Genomic DNA, 25947 nt, shown 5'->3' on the forward strand with positions numbered 1-25947 from the left:
GCATCAGCCATGACAGGCTACGCTGCCTATAAAGACTGATGTTATCAACAAAGTCGTTTAGGGTCACAATATGCAAAATTGTTTGTGATAAGGAAAGAATCTGAAGTTCAAGCACTTTGCCTTCCTCTTCGTAAAATGACTGCCCAATTTTAAGTCTCAAAAATCCAAAATACTCTTGCCTGAATGTAGGCTTTTCAATCTAAGGTCACGCTATGAACTGTGCAAAATTTGGGAAACCTAAAGAACGCTTACAGCTGACTTCAACAAGAAAATCAGCTGCCTGGGGCTAGTCTATCACCCAAGGTGATCGTTGCCTTTCATGAATAAATCATGAGTGTTAAGAAGAAGCGAATCGATATTGTCCAAGTGAAAGAAACAAAGCAAATATGCAGGGTATATATGTCTCTGAGTTTATTCACCAAGGAGTGTATGATGAAACCTGTGGGTAACCGCGCCATCCACACATACGACTTTAGTAAAATTGGGCTCATCCAGTATAACCAGATCAGGTACAAGATGGAGAATCGTCTGAGCTGCCTTGGATGGGGAGGAAAACATTGGCTTCCAGTTGTGGTCTTGTACTGTAAATGGAGTGTCCCATTCTATCATTACAGCACATTGACAAGTTTCAAAATGGGGAGGGGAGGGGGTCTCAACATCTGCACAAACAAGTTTTTTTTATTCTCTTTTGTTGTTTTGTCCCAGGACTCAATGCATAGGAGTATACAATTAGAATACAGTAATTCAACAGGTTTTACAAAGATTTATATGATATAGGAAACAAGAAAAATAAAATAAAATAACTGCACAGCAGTAAGAAAGGGCATTTGTCGAGTATAGATAGTCATTTATCGTACACACTGTGAAATAGCTTAGAAACACAGGGCAAAAAAAAAAAATTAACACCATTGGACAATTTTGCGCTATATTCAATCTACGTATGGATACCCTTTTGTCTTAAGACTAATTTATGAATGCCAGACATTTTCAAGGGAAACCCAGATAACATTGGCCACTGATTTACATTTATTCGTTTTGGCTTTATGCCTTAGCCACCAAAATCCTACAAAGCACACACCAAAGACACCCAAAGGAAATGTACACATCAATACTGCAACCATAACAGAAATCATACTGAAATGTCTTCAGCCTGTTGGCACGCAAACGGCTGCAGCAGGGCATCTAGCATTTTAGACAGCACAGATAAGATCACAAGTCCAAATACATTGCTGTGTCTATAGCACTATTGTCATCATGATCACCTAAGGTTACCGACAGGATAATTTAGAAACAATATATGTATCATCCTATTCAATAAGGCACATTTTTGGTTAAAGAAAGGCTCTGAAAGAAGCTTCTTGCATCAACTCTGTCAGTGAGAAAAGAGTCAGCAGTAAACAACAGCGGTGACAAGGATGGAGTCTGCAGTCGGCATGCAATTAAGATCAAAAGCCTCCCCTGCTGATTCCATTATACTGAGTGCCACTCTGCTCTGCACTGAGTGGGCAGTGCCAAGTGCTGTTGGTCGGGATGCCGGAGTGCCATGCTGAGATCGCAGGCAGGCAGGCAGGCTTGAGGTCTGTGCAAACCTCCCTCTAGCCAAGGCAGGAATCGTTAACATTCTGGGGTCTCTGGAGCTCGTTATGCTCTGTCAACTACACACATCCATGATCAGATACAAAGAGGACAATTAAATCATCCGTCAACAGCGAGACCTACAATTTAGGGATGGTGTTTAATGGGCCAAGAAATTTAAAACCCTCACTCCGACACTGTCCACACTGACATATCAATATTCCAATTACCATAGCAATTATGTACACGATTGAATCAAACCTCCCTAACAGCATACGAACTCTAAAACCTCTATAGTTTGTTCAGAACGTGCCACTGCAGTACCAACTGCATTCTCTGGTAGATTATTAACATCAGCTATCTTATAGGCTATCTTATAGCTTTAGAGGCAGAATGCTCAAAGATTATTTGGAACATTATGTTATTGGAAAGAAAAGAAAAAGATTGCACTAAAAAAAAAAAAAAAAACTACGTATGAATCAATTTGGAAAATTTGGTAACATATTGCTGAATTGCTACAATAATGCAAGTGTTGATTGTGGCTCATGGCGTACTGACATTATTGCAGGACTAATATGAGTGACACGGCTCCATAGCAGAATAAAATTGCTTCTTGCTCACACTTATAAAAGCAAAAGTTATACAGAAAAGTAAAAAAAAAAAAATCAGTCATTAACTGAAATGTCTTAAAAAAATCTCTGAAAAGTCCTTCTGTGCTTTAGTTAAGGTGGAATGTTTCATGGCACTGTACAATAAAGGGAGACAGACTGTGCTATTATCGATTTTCACAAGCACACAAGTGGCAATCCAGCTTGAAGCAAATCTGCATCAAAAGCAAAGAATTCTGAACTCAAATGCTTCTGAAACCACTGGTGACCTGTCAGTCATATTGAGCCTGTACATTGCTAGATTAACCGGTGTCCTTGTGAGGACCCTTTGGTCTCTGTCGTAAAGCTCGGTGAGAGTGCAGGCTCCAGTGTGTTACTGTTCATGGGGGGTGGGGGAGTGACAGAAAGCAGGCGTCTCTTCGCCCTCACGCCTGCCGGTAGGCATCCTGTGTGTGCACGCACATTCCCACACAGTTGCACACTCACAATCCTCGTGAACACGCACTCAAAGTTTTCCACACACGCCCCTGTTCGCATGTTGCACTTCACACAGACATCTATGCACACACACACACACAGGCTAATAAAAACACTGTCCGCACCACGAGGTGATCCATTTAAAAAGATTTTTTTTTTTTTCCTTATAAAGCTTTCCGCATAAAGACTGCACAATAAAAAAAATATATAATACAACTCTTAAAACCTTTTCAACACATAGAGAAATTCAACATTTGATTATCTCTTATCCCAGTGCTCCACAGAGGGGCTTAATTCTCAGAGAGGTCTCCTGCACCGCATTGTGGGAGCAATATTCAGTGAAGCATGAGTGACCGTTTAGACCTTTAAGGTTTGGCAAGTGAGCGTTAAGGCGTACCTATGACAGTGTATCCCATCAATTTCTTCCCCCTCGTTTTTGCTCTTTATGTGCCTTTAATTAGTCCCCGTTACTTCTCAGGACAGAAAATTGCTGCGGGGCAAGTTGTGCAATATACACGGCCAAATTATTTCCATTTCTTATGCTCAAAAAAGAAGAAATAAGCCCCTGTAGTCACTGGCGATATCCCTCCATTCCCTTCCCCTCCCTGTAGTGGGTTAGAGATCAGTCACTTTGTTTTCCAGGGCAGCTGCGATCTGCTGGAGCCGCAGGGTCAGCTGTTTACTCTGTGCAGCTGGGTCCTCATCCAGGGATGCGATGATCTGAAAGGGAGGCCGAAGGACAGCGAGGAAGGTGATCGACAGAGGAGTTGGAAATAATAAGCAAAGAGGAGAAGTGGGCGGAAGATTTGTGTGAAGGACGGCAGAAGGGCAGTGTTGGAGAAGCAAAAAAATGAAAAAAACAAGGGAAATGGGGACGGACAGAAGCATAGGACAAAGAGGAGGAGAAAGGGTGAAGAATGGGAGGAGAGGATAGTGTTATTCGACATAAACAGTCACGTCATATGAGCTCTTGTTGTTTGTGAGACACACTTGGGGGAGAAAGACAGTCATTTGTTTATTCAACTTGCTCATTAGGTTTTGTTTATCCCCCCTTTTTCATGACCTCAAGTGGAAATGCACAATGGACTCTTAAAAATCAATTCCCAGAGCAATTTTCCAATTCACATCCCACAGAAATGCTTTCAATTAAAATTTCTCACAATCTCTTTTCTGGCATATCAAGAGTGAAGGGAGAGAGAAAAAAAAAAGGGAAATGTACTGGGCAGCAGTGCATACAGTTGAATAGCCTCCTTTGGGTGTGATAGGAGAGAGAACAGCCTCTTACCCCATCATAGTATTTGCTGGCGTACTGGTAAAGTTGATGGAGAGCCACTTGTGTGTTCAGTTTGTCTGTGTGAGACTGCAGAACAAAAACAACAATTCTAAGGTTAAAGATGCAGCGAAATGAATTCACAAACCGTTTTCTGTTGTCAGAAAAAAAAAACTGCTGTTTTCAAAGCTCCAAGGTAAAACATTTACCAGCTGCCATTTAAGTTACAGTCATGAAGTAAATTGCAACCGTGCTGCAGAAGGTTGGAGAATTGGGGAAGAATTTGGACGGGTGAGCTAAGCTAATGCTTACTCAGAAGTGGGGAAACGGAAGCAAATTTTAAAAACGACTCAAATCCCAAATGTTTCCGAGCAGCAAACCCCATATACAGTGACACTTACACCACATTATTGCATGAGCGTGGCCGTGTGTTGTGTCCTGCCGCTGATCAGCAGAGTCCGTCAGGACTTGCTTGATAGTTAAGATGGTGTTTGCATGTTCCTAGGATTTTCATTTATTTTTACCATCTCAGACCAAGTGCAGCTTGGAGTTCATCAGCAGGTGTGAAAAAAAAAAAAAAAAAAAAAAAAAACTGTCTGATGCAAAAGTGATTCCATACAAAATATATCATATGTAGTGTTTGACCAAACCACTGGGAAGTCTTTGAGTAGAGTTGCTTTAACACATGTTAGCTTAACACATCTGTCAGAATTCATCCCTGACTCTCAAAACAGACTGCAGTCTACTGCAGGTAAGATACTGCACATGGGTACTTCACAAAACCCCACTTTAACAGTTTCCCCCCCGTATAAATGTTACAGATCTGTTTATCACGGCTGTGGATTCAGAAAATGCCCTATTCTCATAAAATCCTAATCCTAAATTGAAAGGATTGCAATGGTCAAAGCAAGGCTGACTATAAGGCAAAGAAAATGACAGCCGTCTCTCTCACCCGTGACACCTCTGCCAAATGAGTGTTCATGTCCTGGTCGCTGACGGATATCATCTGCCTGATGCCCTTGTAGTAGCTGTGCACACAAACACGCACGTACAGAGGAGACAAGAGGTGGTAATCGCGCCATTATGCTGTTTTTATTGAAAAATGTCACCTAAATCTGGAGGATTCAGAATGATTTGTTGACAGTACTTACTCATCCACCATCTTTTTATAAGAGGAGATCTCCTTTGCATAGAGTAGCTTGTTACTCGGAGAGTCCTAGAGACAAAAAAAAATCTAATTACAAGTGTGAAAAAAATGACACGTCTGACCTATGACACTCCTCTTTTCTCTGCAATTTAATTCTCATGTAATCCACTTCATTCTCATCTTTCCACCCATCTCCCCTCTTCCACTTTGACCTCATTTGCTCCACCCTTTGCTCCTCCTCCCTTCGTCAACTTCCTCTCACCCGGCTGAGTTTGTGCTCGCTCTTGGTGCAGGCATCCATGAAGGTCTGGGCGATGACGGACAGCGAAGCATCCACCACTTCGGACACGTGCACGTCGAAGATGAAGTGGGGATTCTTGAGGATGTTAACCCAGAAACGCAGAGGCAGGCTGCACGGGTTAAAGGGGGCAACAGATCCCGGTTATTATCGTCATTACTGGTTCAGTCTCATCGCCGACATTACATCCACAAATTAATTCAAGTCCGAGAGGCATTTCATGTGAAAGAGCACTAGCCTGAGGTGCAATTTAGTGCTGTACAAGGTAATAACAGACATGGAGAAAGCTTTTTATGTAGGTGTAAGTTTATTCAGAACAATACCCTTGACTGTCAGTTTATATTAGTCTTTCATATATTGCCGACCTCTATGACAGCCACCACTGTTCAAAGAAAATGAAAAAGAAAAAAAAAAAATGACCTTGGAAGTTTTCTTTCTGTGCAAAGCGGCAGGCGATGTTCCGCGTCTGCTCTAACAAATACGAGATTAAAAATGCTAAAGGAACTGCAAAGATTTGACCTTTGGAGTTCCTGTGCAGCTTAACAACATAAAGAACAGACTACACAACGTAATGCTCCAGCGCTCTCTCTAATTTCCCCCCTGAACAGGAAACCAGCCGCATATCGCCTTGCGAAATCACAAGAATGCCCAAAAATGCAGCAGCTTCCAAAAACTCTGCTCCCTGATCGGTGCGAATGTCCCACCGTCTGAGACAAGAAACACGCTGTGTAGAATTCAGACTGGTTTGGTAATATCTCTGGGGAAGACTGCAGTGAGAATACAAGAGACGCATAAAAATAGCAATGTTGCTATAATCACAAAATTAATTTAGCTTGGGACATAATTACCATGTTTGTTTGTTGTTATGCTTCATACACACATTCATATTTAATACAGGGCCCTCAGTTGATTTGATAAACAGAACGGGCGGGTGCAGAATGTGGTGCGGAGTGTAGTAAGTAATTAAATCGCTCATCTCCTGTCCTTGTGTGGGTGCTCTCTTGCCAGCCTTGCGTCAATCACTGGCATCTACATGCAACGCGTCGTCTTGTATGCTTGAGCCTCAGCCGACGTGACACTAATTTATGCACTTAAATGCCACATGGGAGCACGGGGATTGCAAATGCAAACTAAGTATGCCAGAACAGGGCATTTGTATTCAGCCTTTTCTAGGATAAGAAAGTTTTATTTCTTGGATAGTTACTGTATCAGGGCCAGCAGGACTGGTACTGTTGGTCAGGCTTGGATAATTGAGTGTACGTGAAAGTCATGAAAAGTTAGAACTGTAGTCGGAAACAAATGCGAAGCACTGGTCCCCCTTCTAGTTAACAACATTTCAGAGGGTAATATTCTACTTTCTACTCCGGTGCATTTCTTCGACAGACAATCTAAAAGAAAGTTTTGAAAGGCAATTGATAAGAAAAAAAAGAACAAAAAAAATTCAAATAAATCAGGCCAAAAGACATAAGAATTTTCAAATATTAAAAAAAAAAAAAAAACTGATGTTGGAAAAAAAAAAATCTAAAGATACACTTTCGCTATTTCGTGGAAATCATCTGACAGAAGCCTTTACAATAACATGGAAGACAAACAAAAAAAAGCACGTTGCAAGATGCATGGACTATTATATGTGGATCAGTTTCATTCAGAATCCTTTCTTGGCTTCTCTGTCAGATGCTTTTGCCAAAACTTCAAGGATAATAGAGGCAAAAAAAATGTGTCAAGAAAACATAAAGCATTACTGATGGGTCATATGCTGCTATCTGTCTGTAATTTCTCTGAAGACATCAGAGCGCAATGGTGTTTGTCATTTAATATGAAGGGAAGATTCAATTTCACAATATTTTGTGACTTAATTTTGAGCGTAAAATAAAAGTAGCCAAAAAAATGTTTTAATACTGGAAGTACAACACTTCTATACCTTAATCTCTATATGCAGAATCTGCAAGGAACAGAAGATTTTTGATACTAAAGCTTTTCTGTTTCTCTTTGTAGTCCACTTGTATGTTCAGGTAAAAAAAAAAAAAAAAAAAAAAAAAAAAGACCAGTTGACTTGCATAAGATTTAATTGCATGCAAATCAACAGCTGTTGAGAACAAGAGAAAAGTATTTGCTGAAATAAGGTCTCGAAACAATCAGCTAATGGTTTAGCTTTTTAATTGTTTAAAAAAAGAAAAAAAAAAAGAAATCAGTATTCAAACAGTGATTAGCAGGTGAAATGGGAAGTGCCAGCCCACATATCTGTTATTCAGACATCCACTGGCAACACCAGAAGAGCCGAATCATTGGCCCTGTCATCCTAGATGCCAAGTTATTAATCCACCGGCAACAATTTCCTGCACTGCTTATCCCACTGCTGAAACTCCCCCCAAAATTTATTTTTTTGTATCTAGTTTGACTTTGACAGCGGGAGCAGTCCTCCCGTGCTCTTACCTATTAGTCTTCCATATATGGATGGTCTCCTCATCCACGTTGCTGTGTTTCAGTGCTTGCTCATCCAGGAAGTCAAAGAAATATTTGACAGCTGGTGGCACCACCGCCCCAGAGCACAGCACGCTGCGGAAGAAGTCATCCACAAATTGCTGCAATGTTCCCTGAAAGGACACACAAATAATGAGAGACATGTCTGCGAGAGAAAGACAGTCAGGAATATCAGAGCCAGGAGACAAAGCTGCTTGCAGACAGCACCAGAGTATTTTTGTATTTCTGCTCTCTCCAAACCTAGACACCAGAGTTGGCTTTAACTCAAATAAACAAATCATTCAACAATAACAAATATCATGTCAGTGCATCAAATAAATACAAAACTAATATCTGATGACATTGCATTGTGCTCTACCTTGACAGAAAGGAGTCGCGTGAGATAGATCTCTGTAATGGCTTTGGTCATCGACTTGTCCTTTATGCTTCCTCGTTTAGATTTGATTTCATCCAGTTCGTCCGCTGGCCTCACCAAGTGAAAAACTTTATCGTCTTCCAACAGAGCATTTCCTATTTAGAGCAGCGACGACAACACTGTCAATTTTCCCCTCATAGTTATTTATGCAAATTCTTACAAAAAAATATTCAAATGATGAGAAATGGGAAGGGGTTTGTCAACCGAATTAGAATGCAAAGAAGAAGAGCTAAATAATCAACTCTTCTGAAATGTATATGAAAAGGAAGAGAATAAAAGTGCATACGATTACAGCATAATCTTAGAGTGCGTAATGCCCAAAACAACATGTATTAGCATATTTAATGAGAGTGGGGATATTGTGAAAAGCCCCGAGGAAACAAGACAAAGGCATGCATTATATTCTCGAGCACACAAGTGATCCGTGCTCTTTTGAGTTTAACGGGTTTCTGTGTGTATACGGTGTGTGTGTGTGTGCACTGAGAGACACGCACGCTCTTCATGGTTCTCCTGGTTCTGGTCGTAGTTCTGTTGGGTGTGCAGCACTCGGGACAAAACTAATGTGGCGTTGTCTCTCACCTGCAATGCACAGAAATCTCCTGTTAGACAACATAGACAAAAAAAAAATACAAAATCTTTCCAGTTTAATATGTAAAGTGGCTGCACTCAGCAGTTCTTTCGTGCACAGAGAGCTATTTATTAATCAATGAGACTGTACACATGGACACAGAGTCTTTACTGGGATCTTTACTGGCCATTTTCTTTGACATCAACCACTTATTGACTTCGGAAAAACTGTGATTAGCACTACTCCGACAGCCAGTGAATCTATGGCAACTAGACTGTTGTCTAAGAATAACTGCGAGACATCAGCAGGCTGGATCAAAGGAAGTCTTCGAAAGAGGTGTATCTAAGTGGCCGAAAAGCAGGACAAGTGGGAGGTATCACTGAATGACCTTTATTTTCTCAGGATCAATAAGGTGCCTTGAAGATTTAATGGCATATTGTTACCACTGAGAACTCACAAGCGCAAATCAAGACCAGGCAATTGTGAGTGGCTGAGGGGGTGGTTGCATTTTGTTTTTCCAATTATAACTTATTTGCAATAGTTATTCGAGCAGGCAGCTGCCAACTAAAATGCAACAGGAAAATAAACTCCATACTAAAGATGTAGAAAAGACTGAATGGACACCTCACAGACTTCCATTATCATTCAGAAGATGCTGTCATCCTTTAACATTGTATACCACACATTTTCTCCAAAGAGGATGTAGTCACAGGAGATAAATATGGATACACATGTAAGAGCACATGAATGATGGCATAAATTCCACCTTTCATTTACATTTTCAGCAAAATGCAACGTGGAGTTTAAAGCAAAAGGGAGAAAGTGTCTTTGTCCTACAGGTTTTTTTTTTTTCTTGGTATAAAAGATCTTTTTTCACCGCATTACATAATACATTTATTTCCTGCTTAGAACAGATACTTCACTAAAATGGGTAAATACTGGATAATATGATATAAAGAGACAGAGCCATGGTGTAGAGTTGGATATTTCACTGTATAACGTTCAAAATAACTTCCCTTTCACATGTGTCTGTTTAACAAATGAGAAATTCAAGCTTTTGTTGTATATTAGAAAACTGAAAATTAAACGTGTAACGTGTAGGGACTTTAAAAGTTAGAAACTACAGAATACATTTTCTGTCTAAACTTAGTTTTGATAGGTTTAAAATCTGCAGCGGACAGATTCTATGCACATGTGCAGCTCAGGCTCTGACTTGAGATGGTGTGAAAACATTCAGGCCCATTCAGCCCTACACACACACACATACACACCTATCTATTCACAACCTTACACCCCCATCAAATCCCTGTTTACAGTCTGTCCTCCTTGTTGAAATTGGTTTCATCATGGAAATATCATTTTTCTTCCATACTCACGTTGTAATGTGCCAGCGTGTTGATTCGCCTCCACCTGCCTTCTTTCTGGGAGGTCAAGTCCAGATCTGACAAAATCTGCCCTGTTGAGCCGGGGCGCCACTCTGTGGTCAAGGCAGGAGGAGGACACAAGGTGAGCTACAAATATTTGGCACGGGTCAACATATCTACGTTTTTTTTTTTGTTTTGTTTCGTTTCTCCACTGCTCTTTCACATGGGTCACTGTGGAGATGACTTTACTCTGTAATGTTGCGATTTCACATAAATCCAGCTATGTACCCGGCTCTGTCCTTGGATTTAAAGACACACTTGAGTTGATTGTGGGTGAAGAAGTGAGCCGTCAGTATTCTATGAATAATTTAACTTTAATTCAAACTTGGACTTGGAGCCCAACAATTTCTGCATCACAGCAGACTTGAGCCTAAAACCACCAGAGACGTACTGTATGATTCAAGCACCTCCAACTATATAGGGGTTATCTAAGGGTTAACACAGATGGATGTCTGCAATCTAAAATGTGTAAAGAAATTAAATCTACATCATGTTAGAAATAGAAAAGATCCTTGATCTCAAGAAAATGTCTATGGAGCTTTAGCCTTTCAAGTTAGTCCTCAAGGTCTCTGATGACAGCAGAGACAAAACTTGAAGAGATTAAGTGTTTTTCCATGTTGCTGACAATGAATGACCTCCCGACCTTAAAGCTTTTCAAATTTTTCAGTGCGCAAAAGATCTGATACAGAATGATTATATCTAAAGAATTAAACAAAAAATTAAATAAGACACCGCTCTCATAGATTAAATCATTTCTCATTTAATTAATTTCACCCAAAACTTTTCCATGTCGCCATCATCAACACTCCAGATGATCGTTACATTCGGTGTCCGGGTCTTACTCACCCAGAGTGACGCTGTCGACCTTGGGCCGCTGAGAGTATGGCAGGTTCCTGTACACTTGCTCGATGATCTTCTCTTTCACTTGTGAGATGGTGTCACAGTTGAGCACTTTGACGGGCGTCACATCTGGACCCTCGCCTTGAACCAGCACTTGCAATGTCTGGCAGAAACAACACACAGAGGCACACATTAAGAATGCACAGTGACAGTGCGTGCAACACCCATGTACCTATGCAGAAATATTCTAACGTGGCCAGTGCACCCAGCCAGCCACCCACGCACACCCAGCTTTATTGGGATACTGTTGTTATGGCAACTGGGCTTCTGAGAGCACACACAAACACATTGCAGTGACACCTGACATGACTCTTGTCACCTTGGCCTGCTAATGACCAAGGATCAGCAGGAGCAAACTGACCCACCTCACCACCCACACTCAGTTAGCTCTGTTAAAGGTAACTGACCGCTCAGTAGACTCAAATGGGGGGCAGGCAAGCTGACCTCAACAGCAACCACATAAACTCATCTGCATTTGAAGTGAATGTGAAGAGGACACAGTGAATTAAAGCCAGTAGTAAACAAAGCATCCGCCTGTGAAATCAAGCTTGTTGAAGTGCCCCCCCACCCCGCCCTGCGTAATTCAATCACAGAAGGCGATCCATCAAAACAGAAGACATGTAATTCACCCTAATTTGATAATTGTCCTCGACAACACCATTACCCATGGGTCTTTTTGTTTGTGGTGACTTTAACAGAAACCAGCTGTGTTCAGATTAGCTTCCATTATTGAAGCACGATATCAAAATGAGAAGCCCAGGTTTTTTTTTTTTCTGACTCCTGAAAGCTGCCAAAATAGATTCAGAGAGTGTGCAGGTGGCAAGGTTGGAGAGAGGTTGTGGAGGTGGCTTGTACTCTATACTTGCCCTGACTTGTAGTACGTTTACTTAAGCCACACATGTTATAGCTATATTGGAACGTGTTCCCCGAGTCATTTTCACACTGAGAGCATTGACACTGAAAATGAATGTCACACAAAAGCGGACAGTCACCCCAGGGTTTTTTTTATTTTTTCTTCCAGTGCGTGGTTACCATGGCAATGTCACAGCGCATACGTGAGTTTGTCTTGCCCATCATGCACAAAACACCATGCAATCAGAGAGCAGCGTGTGTAGTTTTTGTGTTTCTGAATGTGTGTGGGGTCTGTGTTTGTTTATGCATCTCACCAGGACAGAGTACTCTACATCGTCGCCCAACAAGCCCGTGTCGTTGAGTGTGTATTTGGCTTTCTTCACTCTGGCGTCCACAGGCCCTTTTTCGATCTGGTGCTTGATGGCTCGGAACAGTTTGTACAAGGGCTCGCCTGCAGAGTCCTAAAACACACACACACACACATATACACACACACACACACACACAAGACATGCGAAGAGATTTAAAAGTTGTCTCTGCTGTTGTCAGGAAGCTAATTGTTGCGATTAACAGCTCAGAAGGGAAATTAATTCCCCACTGTGAATATGAACACTGAAGAGAACTAGAGACATCCAACAAGAATTTCTTAAACCAATTTTGTTCCATAAAACATCAAAATATAGGGAAATGTGTCACACGTGTTTTACAGTACAAAATACGATAATATCAAAATCTGCATATTTTCCAATTTACAAGTAAAATCAATCGAAGAGAATTACCCCCTAATGTTTTTAAAACAAAAAATAATTTAATAAAAATTGCATATTTTCTTTTTTTCCCACATAGAAATGTATCTTTTATGCTTTGAAGTAACTACTAAGACGTAGACATTCATCTTTGCCTAATTCAATATGCATAGATCTGTGTACATGCAATACGTAAAGTGGCGCCATCTCCATCTCTAACACTCACCTGGCAGCAGGAAACACTCAACTCTGGTGTTTACTGCTTGTTCTGCTTATCTATTGCACACTAAAACATCATCTGGACAAGACTAATAACTTGATTTTCTTTCAAAGGGTTTTTGCCTTCGGCTGACCAATTGATTAGTCGTTTCATCTCAAGTTACTGCATAAGTTTTAAGACATCTTAACAGACTAAAACTCAAAACTCTCGTTACCTTCAAAAACTGGTACAGGCAGATAGACATCCAGTTACACAGCATCCTTTCCACCACCGTCTCTGACCTGAAAAACAAATGTCCAGCAGATATCAATAATACAAGAAAGTATTTTGGTTTTCATTTGAAACGCCATCCATATGACACTTCAATTCTGTATCCATTTCCTAAGAAACCCTCAGAAATCATCCTCACCACACAGTCTCTGATTATTTTATATGAGCTCTGGTGTGGGAGTTCAGCCGCGCTCTGAAATGTTTTAAAACATACAGTATCTCATGTACTCTTTAGTGTTTATTAGTCTGGCGCCATGTTTCACAGCATGCAAAACACAATTACCGTTGGTTAAAAGTTATAAAGGCGAATGATGTGAGGAGAGGTGACGTATAAGTGCTATTATTTGCTCTTGAGAATGTTAAAAACATATCAGCTCGATAACCTCAAGATATTTGAATCCAAAACTCGTGTCTGCGGCCATTTGACAGATAGCTCATCATAATGTCAGATACCCACTGGTGGCAGCCATTGTTAGCTCATGGCATGTCTAATTGGATGTCTGGTATATAAGGGGGCCTGTGTTGGCACAACGGCCTAATAAGCATAATGAGAGTCTCCAATGGGGAATAATTAAGATGTGTGCTTGCATAACAGCTAGTTGCAGCCTGCCTAAGCACAGCAGATATTTCAGTAAACATAACCCCATCGTAGCAGTGTCGTGTCAAATAAAAGAGTCCAGCTGAGGGAGGAGAGGCAGCAGTTAGTGCACGATCTGACCATGACACCATCATTACAGCACCAAAGGAGGTCATGCTCAAAAAGTTCTCAAATTTGAGTAGTTTTTAAAAAAAAATATTAGGCAGATGCATGTTTACACACCAACTGTTCCTACTGAATAATGAAAAGTACATTAGGTGCAAAAGGCAAAAAAAACACAAAGTTACAAAGTCAATTTAATTAAAAATCAAAGAAGAACATCCACAACATTTGGTAAGTTCCCAAAAATGAATTCAAAGTCCTGTTCGAGCAGTTATGAACCCTCTTCAAACTCATCTATGTACTTCCAAATGGTATATTTCTAAGTTTTCACTGGGAAATAAATGTTTCATGCCCTTAAAAATGCCCAGGATGACTCAACATGTTCATCCTCGTTCAGTGAATGATGATCTATGAATAAGCTAATCTAGCCCGCCCACATCTCTACCTGCCAGCGGCTGACACCAGCCTTCCTCGTCTCCGCTAAGCAATGACCAATTCTAATATTGGCGTTATTCAGTCATACATTTCTATATCCAAGGTGTTATCACTTTATGCTCAACAAAACCCCAGTTCTTCATTTTTTTTATTCTTTATAAAAAAGCAAAATGTATTTCAGCCACACATCTTTATTCCAGAGAGCCAACTGGAAGCACGCGCCCTACGGAAGCCGCTACTTCTGGGAGCACCGAGCTCAATAGACCTGTGAATATGGCGTTTGGGCTGCTCACATGGCTCATCGCCTGGGCTTGTTTTTGCTGCGTGCCAAGACTTTGCTCTGTTGGCTCCCATGTTAGCTAGATTCCTGATTCTCTAGCCAAGCACTCCCAGAGATAGTGGCTTCCATGGTTAGCTTCGACACTCTTGCAAGCAGATTTCTTGCCACTTCCCATGGCTTGCTGTTCTGCAGCTTCCTGCTTGTGCGATGTTCTCGATCTTTGCCAGTGCTAACTTCTCCTGAGCTTGCAGATTTCCTAATTTCATCTACTCCTGACGATGAACGCAAATTAGCAGTACAGCCCCACCCCGCAAATAGTTAGGATTGGTGCATAAGAGTTCTCTGCAGAATGGATTATTTGTCAATCAGAATGGGAGTTTTTAAAGTTGATGGGCGTTTTTCAGTCATAGGATGTGATTAGCTAGAATCTAATAACTTTACTGCACAGGAACTGAGTCTTCCAGCTTTTCAATCACAGCTAAAGTCTTAATAAGGTTTCATTTTTGTGGTGGTTAAGGCAGTCTGATATCAATTCTGAACATGCTAAAAAGGTTTTTTAAAAATTGCAGTGGTGGACTTTTCTTTAACTCACACACGACCAATTTTGTAATAAAAATGCTAATGGAGTTTTTAGATAGAGTGAATGGTGTGTTTGGGTTGAGTTAGACTGTAGCTTAAGTACTGAAAAGAATCAGTAATTTGGATGAGAGCTGTTCTTATTGGAATTAATTTAATCAGAAGCATCATTAGAAAAGTACATGACAAAAATCAACAGCAAAAGAAGAATCGTCCAACACATTGTGGTGGAATCCAACGAGGAAGGGGAAAAAAAAAAAAAAAAAACAGACTGTGGAACAGAAGGAGGAGAACTGGAACAGCTCAAGCAGCAGTCTGCCTCTTCATAGTGGACTACAATAGTCAACAAAACTAAAAAGAAAACATGGCAACGGAATGAAACAGTCCACTGTATCTTGAACGGAATCCCAGTCTGTCTAAACAGACTGATACAATCAGTGCCAGAGTTTAGACATGGGGAGACTGACAGCAGCACACGGTGGACATTAAACAGTCGGAGATAAAGTTCTGTAACAAACCTAAGACGGGAAAGTTTGTAGCAAATTCTAGAGCAACTTCTCCAGTATTTGTCTTCCCCTTACAGGTCAAATCCAAAATGCCAAAAGAAAGCCGTTTTACATAGAGAGATGTTTTACATAGAGAGATGTTTTACATAGCCATGAAGATTCCTTTTGTAAACCCCGAATATCTGTATTCAACTTTCTGCAGCATAATATTTCCAAAGGTTGAGACACTTTACTTGTTACATGAATGTCGACTTGGTAGCAGGAAAAATAAAAAGACATCCGAGTCACACAGTCTACGATATCTTTGGGTGACTGAAAGATTATCTGTAGAGAAGGAGCAGTGGATCCACACTTACCGGCGCAGCATCAGTTTGGGGTTCTTGCCTTGGACGTATTCCCCCATCAGCTCCAACAACAGCGTTCTCATAATATCAGTGTAGTACTCCAGCTTCCCATGCAGAGCCACTGTCAGCAGGGAGGCAAAGTACACTTTTGCCCTGGCGTTGAAGTCATGGCTGCGCTCTAGGGTACGGATAAACTAGAAAAACAGAATCACACACACAAGTACACAAAAACACAGAGACAGGCAAACGATGAGCTGAATTAATCATCATGATGAAGCTCACACACAGAGAAGCAAATCCAGCATAATATGCTTTTAAATGATCAAATGACTAATGCCGGTGAAAATTATAATTATCAAGGTAATTTTGGCTCTGCCCTGTAAAACATTGTGGTTCAGAAATTATACCAATTAGTGGAAGAAGAATCACCCCACACATACAGTTAACACCTCGGAGGCCGTTTCTGCGCCAGCAATATTGGATCAAAAGGAATCTTTTCACACGTCTCCCTCTGCTGAGTCTTCTGCACTTACAATGCTGTACTTCACCAACTACAACATGACACAGTTCTCAAATCATAGGGCGGAAAGCTGAATTCAAAATAGACTGATAATACACCGGATGCGAGAAATTTTCAACGCTGACAAAGATAGTAGGGAAGCAAGCACCGGAACGGTGATAGAGCGATCTAATTTTGTGGATTACAAATATATAATGTATGCATATAAAGAATGCATTTAGTACCATCTATTAACAGAAGATAGTAATTAACTGAGAAGTTCTCGTCTCAGAACACACCAAACACAAATGTGTCAGATGCATTCAGAGATGCGCTCTTTTCATCCCTATAAATGGGGCTTGTGTAACAGGCAACATCACAACTGCCCTTTTTCTATCCAAGTAGCACTAAATGAGGGAGATGTTGCTGCTTATGTTCGGATGTTTATATTGTGAGCTACATGAACTAACACGGATGATTCTACAGATGGAATGTAGTCCTGCATGTTGTTACTGCAACACAAACAACCAAAGACACAGCAGGTGTTGCCTTGCTACATAGACTTGTTGCATAGCACTTCTTACACTTAAAGCAGAGGCTGATTAGGTCATAATCTCAAAGTGTGCTGAAACAAATGCGCCGATACGAGGATGAATCCGTAAGAAAAGAAAGGGAATAAAAACTTTTGCGAATTATCCAATGGAGCAAAAACAATGCCTGTGCTGCATTTTATCCATCCAGACTATCCATCTGACCGTCAACATTTTCATATTTGAAGCACAAATTCTAACTTGTTGGATAAATTAAAGCAGATGTCAGGGTCATACATCACCCATGAATCCTAAACATCTTTATAAAGACTTAAAGGCCATCCATTTGACAGTTGTAGAAGTGTTTAGTCTGGGCCTAAGAGATGTACCCACTGATAATGACATGTATAGAACCCCCACACCAGTGTCTACCAACTACTGGTATATATATATAGAGCATAATTACATTGATGAGGAATGTCTTGGAGTTCAAAAGGTTGGAGAACTGGTTGAGCGCCTGTGCCACTGTTGCCTTTCGAGCCTCTGGGATGTCCAGCTTCCCTGTGATCATCACATCATTAGCACCGTCCTTTGAGGGCAGAAAGAAGACCCGGTCTGTGTAGGTCTTGTAGTCCAGGAAAGGGATGCGTCCCTCACTCAGTTCATTGGTGTGGTCCTCCATCTCAATCATCAAATCTGCAAGTTAGAAGCAAGGAAATGACCTTATTTTTTTTCCTAGTACCGTTGACACTCGCACAAAGCTCATCTGTTCGTGTCATGATATCGCAGGAGGCGGAGAACAGAGAGCAATGCAAGGAAAATCACTTCATCAATACAGGATTGCTTTCCATTACTGAAATTGTAAAACTGCTTGAAATAATGATGACAGCCCAGAATTAAGAGGGAGAATTTATCAAAATAATGGCAGAACAATACATTGAAAAAAAAGCCTTTAAACCACATCATTTTACAGCATGTTGGAGTTTTAAAAAAAATTTTATTAACAAGATATTAACAAGATTGCCAGACGTTTGTGCAGCTGGACCGTAGGTACCTGTGAATTCTTTCTTGCAGCGGTCTCTCACGCTCTCCTCCAGATTTTCCAGCTGGTGTTTTACCTTCTCGTACTCCCTCTCTGCCTGTTGACTCTTTCTCCTGAACCAATAGCAGAAGCAAAGCTAAGGCACTGGTTTCATGGTTTCATGAAAACAGGTAACAACAACATTTTTAATTCCTTGTATATACTCTGATGGAGAACTCCACAGATTACTACAGTATTTACGCCATGAGAATTCAATTCGAAATACATTGATTACCTAATCGTTACGGTGCATGAATTTGACCTAAATTAGCTTAATTCACCTGTAGCAGTAGACAGAGATAATGATGATGAGCAGCATAGGCACAATTACAGCAGGGATGATGATGTAAAGGGACAAATCATTATTCTTCTCATACTGCACTGAGCCGACCACCCACTCTCCTTTCCCAAATTTGATCTGCGGACAAACACAAAGCGAAAGTCTCATCATCAGCACAAGCTCGGGACATTTCAGCAGGAGATTTATCTACCTAGTTCTATGATAAAAACTGTACAGTGTGGAGGATAAAATGGCAATAGAAGTTGAATCTGCCGTCAGTTCAGCTACAGGTCTATTCGTTATTTTAGAAGTGCTGGATCTACTGTTTTGAGCAAGTAGTTAGGACCTCATAAAGTAGACAAATGTACAAATGACACTTTATAATCCAGCTTTTTTATGTACATGTCTTGTACTATCGATAGTCCACTAGAGCCACTTCTTTATGCAGCATGCAGCTACAGAAATGAAACAATAGCTCACTTATTGGAATTACCCAGCGGGAAGGTTTCACTATTCATCACAATTGTGGCATGGCTATAATTAAATGTAATTATAAGGGCCTGTAGCTACATAAACCGTTCAAGTGGTGAAAAATAAAAGGCGTTTCAAGATGTACAGAGGACATTCTGTGAGAAAGCCCAGTAAAGATTCATGATGCAGGCCTGGTTTCATCTGCAAGTTCGGATCTGGCTCTGCAGTGCTGTAATGTACATTTACTCGAGTCCTGATCCTAAGCACACATTTGAGAAGCTCGCACTTGAATTTTTCTAAAAAAGCACAAGTTATACAAGTCATGTTTCATCATTCAAGCTTCACAAGTGTGATTTGTCAGTTTCCAGCTTCAAAATTTGTGCACAGTAATTATCATTAAGATACCAGTTGGACCATGGAAAAACCATGGGTATTCAAGCCTAACAGTTCTAAGTTCAATGCTTGAAATGAGCCTCTCATACATATAAAACAGAGAGATACTCCTCTTATATTATTGTAGTGGTAATAATAAAATAATAATATATTATAGGCCTGAAAAGGAGCCCTTATTTGCATGATGTACTTTCATGCTTTTTTCATCCTGCAGTGCTACTAAATGAAACACTGGATCAACAGTGTTCTATCAGTACCTGTACAAACATGAATAATCTGAACATGTCCTCCACCACTTTAAATCATTTATCTACATTTGGCTGCTCTGACCATTAGATCCAGTAGCTCAGGCCGGGTGTCTCGGCGCTGCCGTCTGGAGCGAGCCCGGGGTTGGGTGGACGGTGGGTCCAGGAACAGCTTGTCATCCTGCAGCGTGTTCACCTGACACTGAACGTCACCCACAAAGGCTTGAGCCTCTCTGGCCGTCATGGCTTTGGAGAATCCACTGCCCTGTGGGGAAGAGCGACGGAAATGTTCAAGGTGTCATTTTAAAACAACATGGCCGTGATAACCAGATGCATTATTTCATTAGTAATGGGTGTAAACATATACTCCAACAGTTCTTTACTGTTCATGACCCAAAAGTAATTAGAAAATATTTTAAAAAATAGGATTATAGTGATTGTAAGCACATTTCTACATGGTTTCTTAACTAAAGACATTTAAATGACAGCTCAATCCAATCTCACAGTTGTGGATTTCTGAAAAAAAACAGAGCCTGCAGCGGAGGTATCTACAGAAATGTTTTCAATTGTTCTAATACAGGCTGGAACACAAGAGCGGTCAAATCAGCTGAAGTAAACCAGCGTCTGAATACTCGAAAAGGCCTTGGACCTTCACAGTGCTGTCTCCCCCTTGTAATTTCCGTGAGACTTGTTTGCCCAAAGAAACTTTAAGACAGGATACGAGGAAACTTTGAAATTGACATAACTCACATTCAGTGTACCATGCAAACACACTGTCATTAGAAAAGTTACAATTCTACAAAAAGCACAAAAAACATTGCCTATTTGGCAATATTTTCACAAGACTGAGCTACTTTTAATACCCCATCAGCAACTTTTTGTTTTTGTTTCTTAAAAGTAGCTGTTGTCAAATCGAACAATTTTCAGCACAAACAAGCCCCGCAAGAGCGACGGCTCCATCTCCCGCCGCAGGAACGCGTCTCTTTGCACTCGACAGTCAGCAGCGGAGAAGCTGCAGCAGCAGAGCTTTTGAACTGCTTGTACATGCGCAGTGTTGTCCTTGGAGTGCGTTAGTGGGCTGTGGACTATGTGAGAAAATGATCTAGAGATATTCTGTCGATTGTATCTTTCAGTGATCATCATAAATCATAAATATAGCCAATATTACGCCACAGATTACACGATACCATGCTTACAAACTAAAATACAGACACGTATGTTTTATTGCTCTGATAGCGTGAGTTGATATTTTGCCATAATAACACTTTTTGGATACAGTTTTAGATTTGTTTTGCCATCTGACAACAGAATCAGAAAAATATGGGAATGTGAGCAGCTTTGCAGGCAGTTTGACTGTATCCACACACTGTATAAGTGAGCCCAGGGGAAAGAGAAGGGGCAAACAAAGGGCTGACACAAAGCTCAATGCAAATACATGCTGACATCATCCAGCAACTTTTTCAGAAGGTTTCAGAAGAAACTAATTAAAAATAGTTTATACTAAACTGCACAACACTGATGTGCATACTTTACTTTGGGCCATTTTGGCCTAAGAACACTTATTATATTCAGTTTTATTTTTCAGATAGTAGGATTTAACAGTTAGAATATTTCTATAACACAGAAAAAAGAAATACAGGTAGATTCCTATTGTTTTGTTGGTCATCATATGACCCCCGAGGCATAACATTCAACGACTAATTTAGGATACTAGATAAATATGGAATTAGGAATGTGTATATTTTACTTCCAAAAAACAATCAGACCACTTGACAAGCATGACAAGGACATCATCTTTATATGCAGTGAAACTCAACCATTATACGGTATTTGCAGCAAAAGACAGGTCTGCCCCACAGCACCTGGTCTGTACTCACAGTGACGATAATGATGCTGGCCTCAGTGATGAGCTTCTTGGTCATGTTGTTGAAGATGGGGTCGGGGTAATAGTCGAAGGGCTTCAGCTCCTTCACCCAGTTGTCCAGATGGATGTGGGCTTTAAAGTGCTGGTTCAGCGGGACGTGTATCGTCGGAGACCGAAACTGGATGAATGTGTCGTTCTTCTCGTGGGCGTGCTGAGGAATATCAAGGAGACGATATAAGAAAAGGACTAACAATAATAAGCGAGGAAGAGACAAAGGGAAATATAACAACAGTATTCAACAGAAGAAAAAAAAAATGTGGAACAGGATTAGTGATCAAAAAGCAAACGGTGGGTGTTGGATGCTTTTTCTTTTCTCTTTTTCCTTTTCATTTTAAAATGAGCCAGGGGATTAATGTTTTTATTATGTGTTGTGGGGAAGAAAAAAAAAGCTGTTTTGATGCAATGGAGAAGGTCAAATTTCAAGTGTCTTTCAGATTTTTGCATTAAAATCTCAATCTGCCATCCACAATAGCTGCTGCTTCTGATGAGTCGTAAATCTCACCGAGTCACTCCCACACTATCTTTACTTTATACTTTTTCTACTTTCTGTCACTCAAAGTTGTGAGAATAGGCAGCTAGTTGTAACAGCCAAATTCCAGACTCCAACACGCATTTTAATTTCTGCCAGAGAACAAGACAGGAATGAGGTATATCAACTCTTTCAAGTGTGCCGAGACCAAACCGTTAGCTTGAATTCTTCTTCAAGCTGGTTTGTCTAATGCAGTTCATCTTAAAAGTCATTTTCTCCAGTGGATTTTCCATAAACTGGTGAACTTACAGTATTTCTGTGCATTTGAACCATTTGGTCAGTAGCCAGTCAACATAAAGACTGGAAGCATGAGGGAGCTAGCATGACGGTTGTGGCTGCTTCTGCTGAAGCAGAGTCCAAGCCCCAAAAAAATGTTTTGGTTCTTAAAATGTTGATTTGCTATTTAGTTTTTGTTCAAATCAAGTCTACACGATAAAACATGTTGATAGGGTGCTTTAAATGTGCTGTGTGTATAGCTTTGTGACTGAATGACAGATAAGATGATCAGATGAGATGCAATATGAACCCTAAAGTCTGCTGATCCAACTCTCTTTTCTAAAAAGGTTTGTTTTCCAAAATGCTAAACTTTTCCTTCGACTGTGCTATCATGCATATGTTGTTGTTTCGTCTTCCTAATTTCAGCTCCATGTACTTTAGTCCAGTTTAATTAAGTTTTGACATTAGCACTAATGTGCTTCAATAAAGTATGGCCAGTGTGCACATTTGCTGCACTGGGTCTTAGGGAAAATACAACAACTTAATTGAGTTGCTAACCTGACCAACAAATCAACATGTTTTTTTCCACATGCAAGCATTCTTAATGAGTCCCAATGTCTGGGTCAAATTCAGAGAACAGATTAAATCCAAGAGGAGCTTATTAAATTGGGCAGGCAAGGCCTTTGAGATAACACTTTTTATCCACCGTTAGTATGATGCAGCCAGAAGTATTTTCAAATCCCTTCTGTCCCTGGGTAGCAGGGCCCAACAACTTGGCCCAGGAGTAAAGTGGAAGAGAGTGGCACAGTCACTTAATCTTCTGCAACCTTAATGCTGGTATTGAATTCACGTCTTAGAAAAAAAAATTAACAAAATTACTTCTGTTTATAGCCCAGTAAACAGGAGGGCAAGTGGCAGGAAGCTGTGTGAAAACTCCCTCAAGTTCCCTGGCAGGTAGTCGTACCCGATTAAGCCGATCAAGGAACATAGCTACATTTTGTTTGGGGTGAAACAATTGGGCTGCTGTCTGCAAACTCTGAGTATGTGAAAAGTCTGAAAAGTTGGAGCAAATGATCTCTGAACGGACAGAGGGGTGGAAACAACAGTTTGCACAGACAGTGGCTAAACTTTACAGAGTTTAAATCAATCATCACTTTAGTCATGGGCTCATGAGATATGGGAGGATTGACCAGTGACGTTACCACAGAAGAAAAGAAGACAATATCTAATCTAAGAGAAAGATCAAAGCAAAGGTGATGCATGCTGATACATTCAATCAATAGAGACCTCAAGAGCTGATAAGGTGTCTCCCTGGACCTTCATGACAGCAGTCTGGATTAGGTCAAAACCAGAGCCGGTCACGTTAATGATCCTTCCACCACTAAAACACACAAAACCATTACAACTTCAAAAACACATATTGAGAATGTGCAATAACAGCAACAGAAAGACAAGATAATATATCCAAGGTAGAGCTGCAGGAAAACAATAAAAAAAACAAATCCGTTTCACTTCAGGTCACTTTGACTGAAGAGTTTATCGATGCAGTTAATTAGAACTACAACTTGACAATAGATTAGTAAAGGATACATTATAGAGCAAATCATGCATTCAAAACTCAAAAAGATTTGACATGAATTACTTTTACCAATGCTAAAAACAGAAATACATTTTCAGGGCAGAGAGCAAAGCAGGTGTTTGACCTCATCACCCAGGTGAACACAGGAGATTTTACTTCTCGTTGTTTGACTACTTTAAATGCTACAGAAATCTACTCAAAATAGGAGGTCAGCCTGTGTCTTATTCTCTTCTTTTTGTCCACTTTCATCACGGCATTTTTACATTGCAAAGATTTGGGGAACATGCACTTGGAGGTGGAGAGTGTATCTCCTGAAGCTCTCAAAGCAACATTTTACAGTCAGGCTGTAAGTAGACACGGCTACCTATTGATCGATTGAAAAGAGGCACGAGCCCCAAATAGGGGGGCAGCAAAAACTGTGATTTTTTTCTTTAAACACCATGAATGAAAGTAAAAAAAAAATTATATTGGACTATGACCCAAGATGCATGCTTCCGTTGAACTGACCAGACAAAGCTTCCTTTAGGGTGGTGATCCAGCACGGTGGGGTTTTCAAAGAACTGGAAGGCACTTGGAATAGTTTTTATGGTACTCTTTCCATAATGCATTTTGATGGGGAGAAGTTCAGAGGGCAGCCTATCTGCTTGGTATTCTCCTGTCCTGCAGGTGATCGTTTCTCCAAAGTGTTCCCTGCCAAGAGAAGGACAAAGCTCAGCTCTTGTTAGCTGAAAGAGTGGAAGGTCGAAAAAGGTCACAGTGCAGCAGAAGCCAACATAGCAGCAGCCTGACAGTTTGTTAAATCATGGCTTTGGTGCTTCTCTGGCTCGTTATTTTTTCTGTTAGCTCTGCCTAAAATGTCACTATGGGCCGATTTTAAAAGAACATTTGCAGTCACAAGGGTAACGGCAAATTTAAAGAGATGCAAATCCTCCTTTTTTTTCCCCCAGCAAGAGTTAAGGTCAATTCTAATTTTACCTCAGGAATATATAAAAAAATAATAATTATTCTATAGACTTCAAAGTGCACATATTGTAGAATTGGCATACAATACAATGTGTGAATAACAAGTAGGTCTGTCAGCTGAATTGCAAGAGAATAGGTCTTTGGTATGAATGACAATTATTAAGAAACTTACACAGTGCAGTCCACGTCTCCAATAGTAACCTGGACATCCTCCTTACTGCCAGTGTCCAGAAATTTTCCAGAAATTGTAATGAGTGTGCCCCCTGCTTTAGGACCCTTAGAAGGCTGCACTGCATCTGGAAGCGGGTCCTAGTGAAGGGGGATGTGGTCATTAGGCACCACTTGAAAAACACTCATATTTCCAAAGCAAAAAACAAAAAAACACTCAATCTAATCTAAAAACTCATACATAGACGAGAGCAGCACACAGATAACAGTGCTATGTCACAAACATGCACGCTTCCTCTCACGCTCCTTGATGTACCCCCACCCACTCAATCAGGAATGTTCCGACACACAAACTCATACAAGCAACGCTGAGCAAACAGTTATGCGGCGCACTCCCCCTGTGGGGAAGCTTTAACAAAGCCAGAGATATGAAAGACCAGTTTAATAGATATGCCATGGCCTGATAAAGCATTAAAGAATGAAGCGGAACCACTGCACAGCATCTGGCTGAAGAGCAATGAACACATTTCTGGCTTTATGTGCAGCATTACCAGAGCAATACGTTTCTAGGTGCTTCATGTACCGACAGAAAAGTGTGTAGCGTTTCAAAAGTTCTCTAACATGAGATATTCCTGTTCTGTTTTGATAATTGTTTCTCTGCACTGAGTAGCGTGTGCACCTCTAGATTGGTAAATGCATCCGGGGAGAGACTGCGTGTACGAGTGTGTATCGTACTTACCCTGTAAGTGAAGCGCATGGAGGAGATTCCTCTCTTCCCCCCATTCACTTCCACCTCCACCTGGCCCCAGTGCGTCTTTTTAAGGTCAACGGGGCCGATTTCACACACCACGCTGCACAGATCAACAGAACAAAAAGGAGGGTAAGAAAGTATTACAGGACTAACAACCATTGTCAATGTCAGATAATCAAGGGATTTTCTTCTTTTTTTCCCTTGGGCTAATTGTTTTAGTAACATT

The 25947-nt window shown here is 40.6% G+C and overlaps 2 protein-coding genes across 3 annotated transcripts in view; one reads left to right on the top strand and one right to left on the bottom strand.

Annotated features, from left to right (window-relative positions):
* appl2 (adaptor protein, phosphotyrosine interaction, PH domain and leucine zipper containing 2) overlaps positions 1 to 25947 on the top strand; it is a 207841-nt gene that overhangs the window by 37821 nt on the left and 144073 nt on the right. The gene's annotated exons all lie outside the window — the stretch shown is intronic.
* The window catches only part of plxnb2b (plexin b2b), an 84656-nt gene continuing 59096 nt past the window's right edge, over positions 388 to 25947 (bottom strand). For both annotated transcript variants that reach the window (XM_072386215.1, XM_072386216.1), the window contains exons 15-36: positions 25710 to 25821; positions 24975 to 25111; positions 24347 to 24529; positions 23548 to 23641; positions 21469 to 21666; positions 19677 to 19856; positions 18484 to 18620; positions 18176 to 18276; positions 17588 to 17817; positions 16105 to 16286; positions 13196 to 13262; positions 12330 to 12476; positions 11110 to 11266; positions 10216 to 10316; positions 8766 to 8850; positions 8215 to 8366; positions 7809 to 7969; positions 5340 to 5487; positions 5082 to 5146; positions 4883 to 4958; positions 3946 to 4020; positions 388 to 3380 (exon numbers count right to left, since the gene is read on the bottom strand). In XM_072386215.1, coding sequence (XP_072242316.1) covers positions 3276 to 3380; positions 3946 to 4020; positions 4883 to 4958; positions 5082 to 5146; positions 5340 to 5487; positions 7809 to 7969; positions 8215 to 8366; positions 8766 to 8850; positions 10216 to 10316; positions 11110 to 11266; positions 12330 to 12476; positions 13196 to 13262; positions 16105 to 16286; positions 17588 to 17817; positions 18176 to 18276; positions 18484 to 18620; positions 19677 to 19856; positions 21469 to 21666; positions 23548 to 23641; positions 24347 to 24529; positions 24975 to 25111; positions 25710 to 25821 — 2893 coding nt within the window. In that variant the 3' untranslated portion in view covers positions 388 to 3275. The remainder of the gene's footprint in view (positions 3381 to 3945; positions 4021 to 4882; positions 4959 to 5081; positions 5147 to 5339; positions 5488 to 7808; positions 7970 to 8214; positions 8367 to 8765; positions 8851 to 10215; positions 10317 to 11109; positions 11267 to 12329; positions 12477 to 13195; positions 13263 to 16104; positions 16287 to 17587; positions 17818 to 18175; positions 18277 to 18483; positions 18621 to 19676; positions 19857 to 21468; positions 21667 to 23547; positions 23642 to 24346; positions 24530 to 24974; positions 25112 to 25709; positions 25822 to 25947) is intronic.

This window comes from Leuresthes tenuis, unplaced genomic scaffold, assembly GCF_036924035.1.
Source record: "Leuresthes tenuis unplaced genomic scaffold, fLeuTen1.0.hap1 SCAF_5, whole genome shotgun sequence".
Lineage (NCBI taxonomy): Eukaryota > Metazoa > Chordata > Actinopteri > Atheriniformes > Atherinopsidae > Leuresthes > Leuresthes tenuis.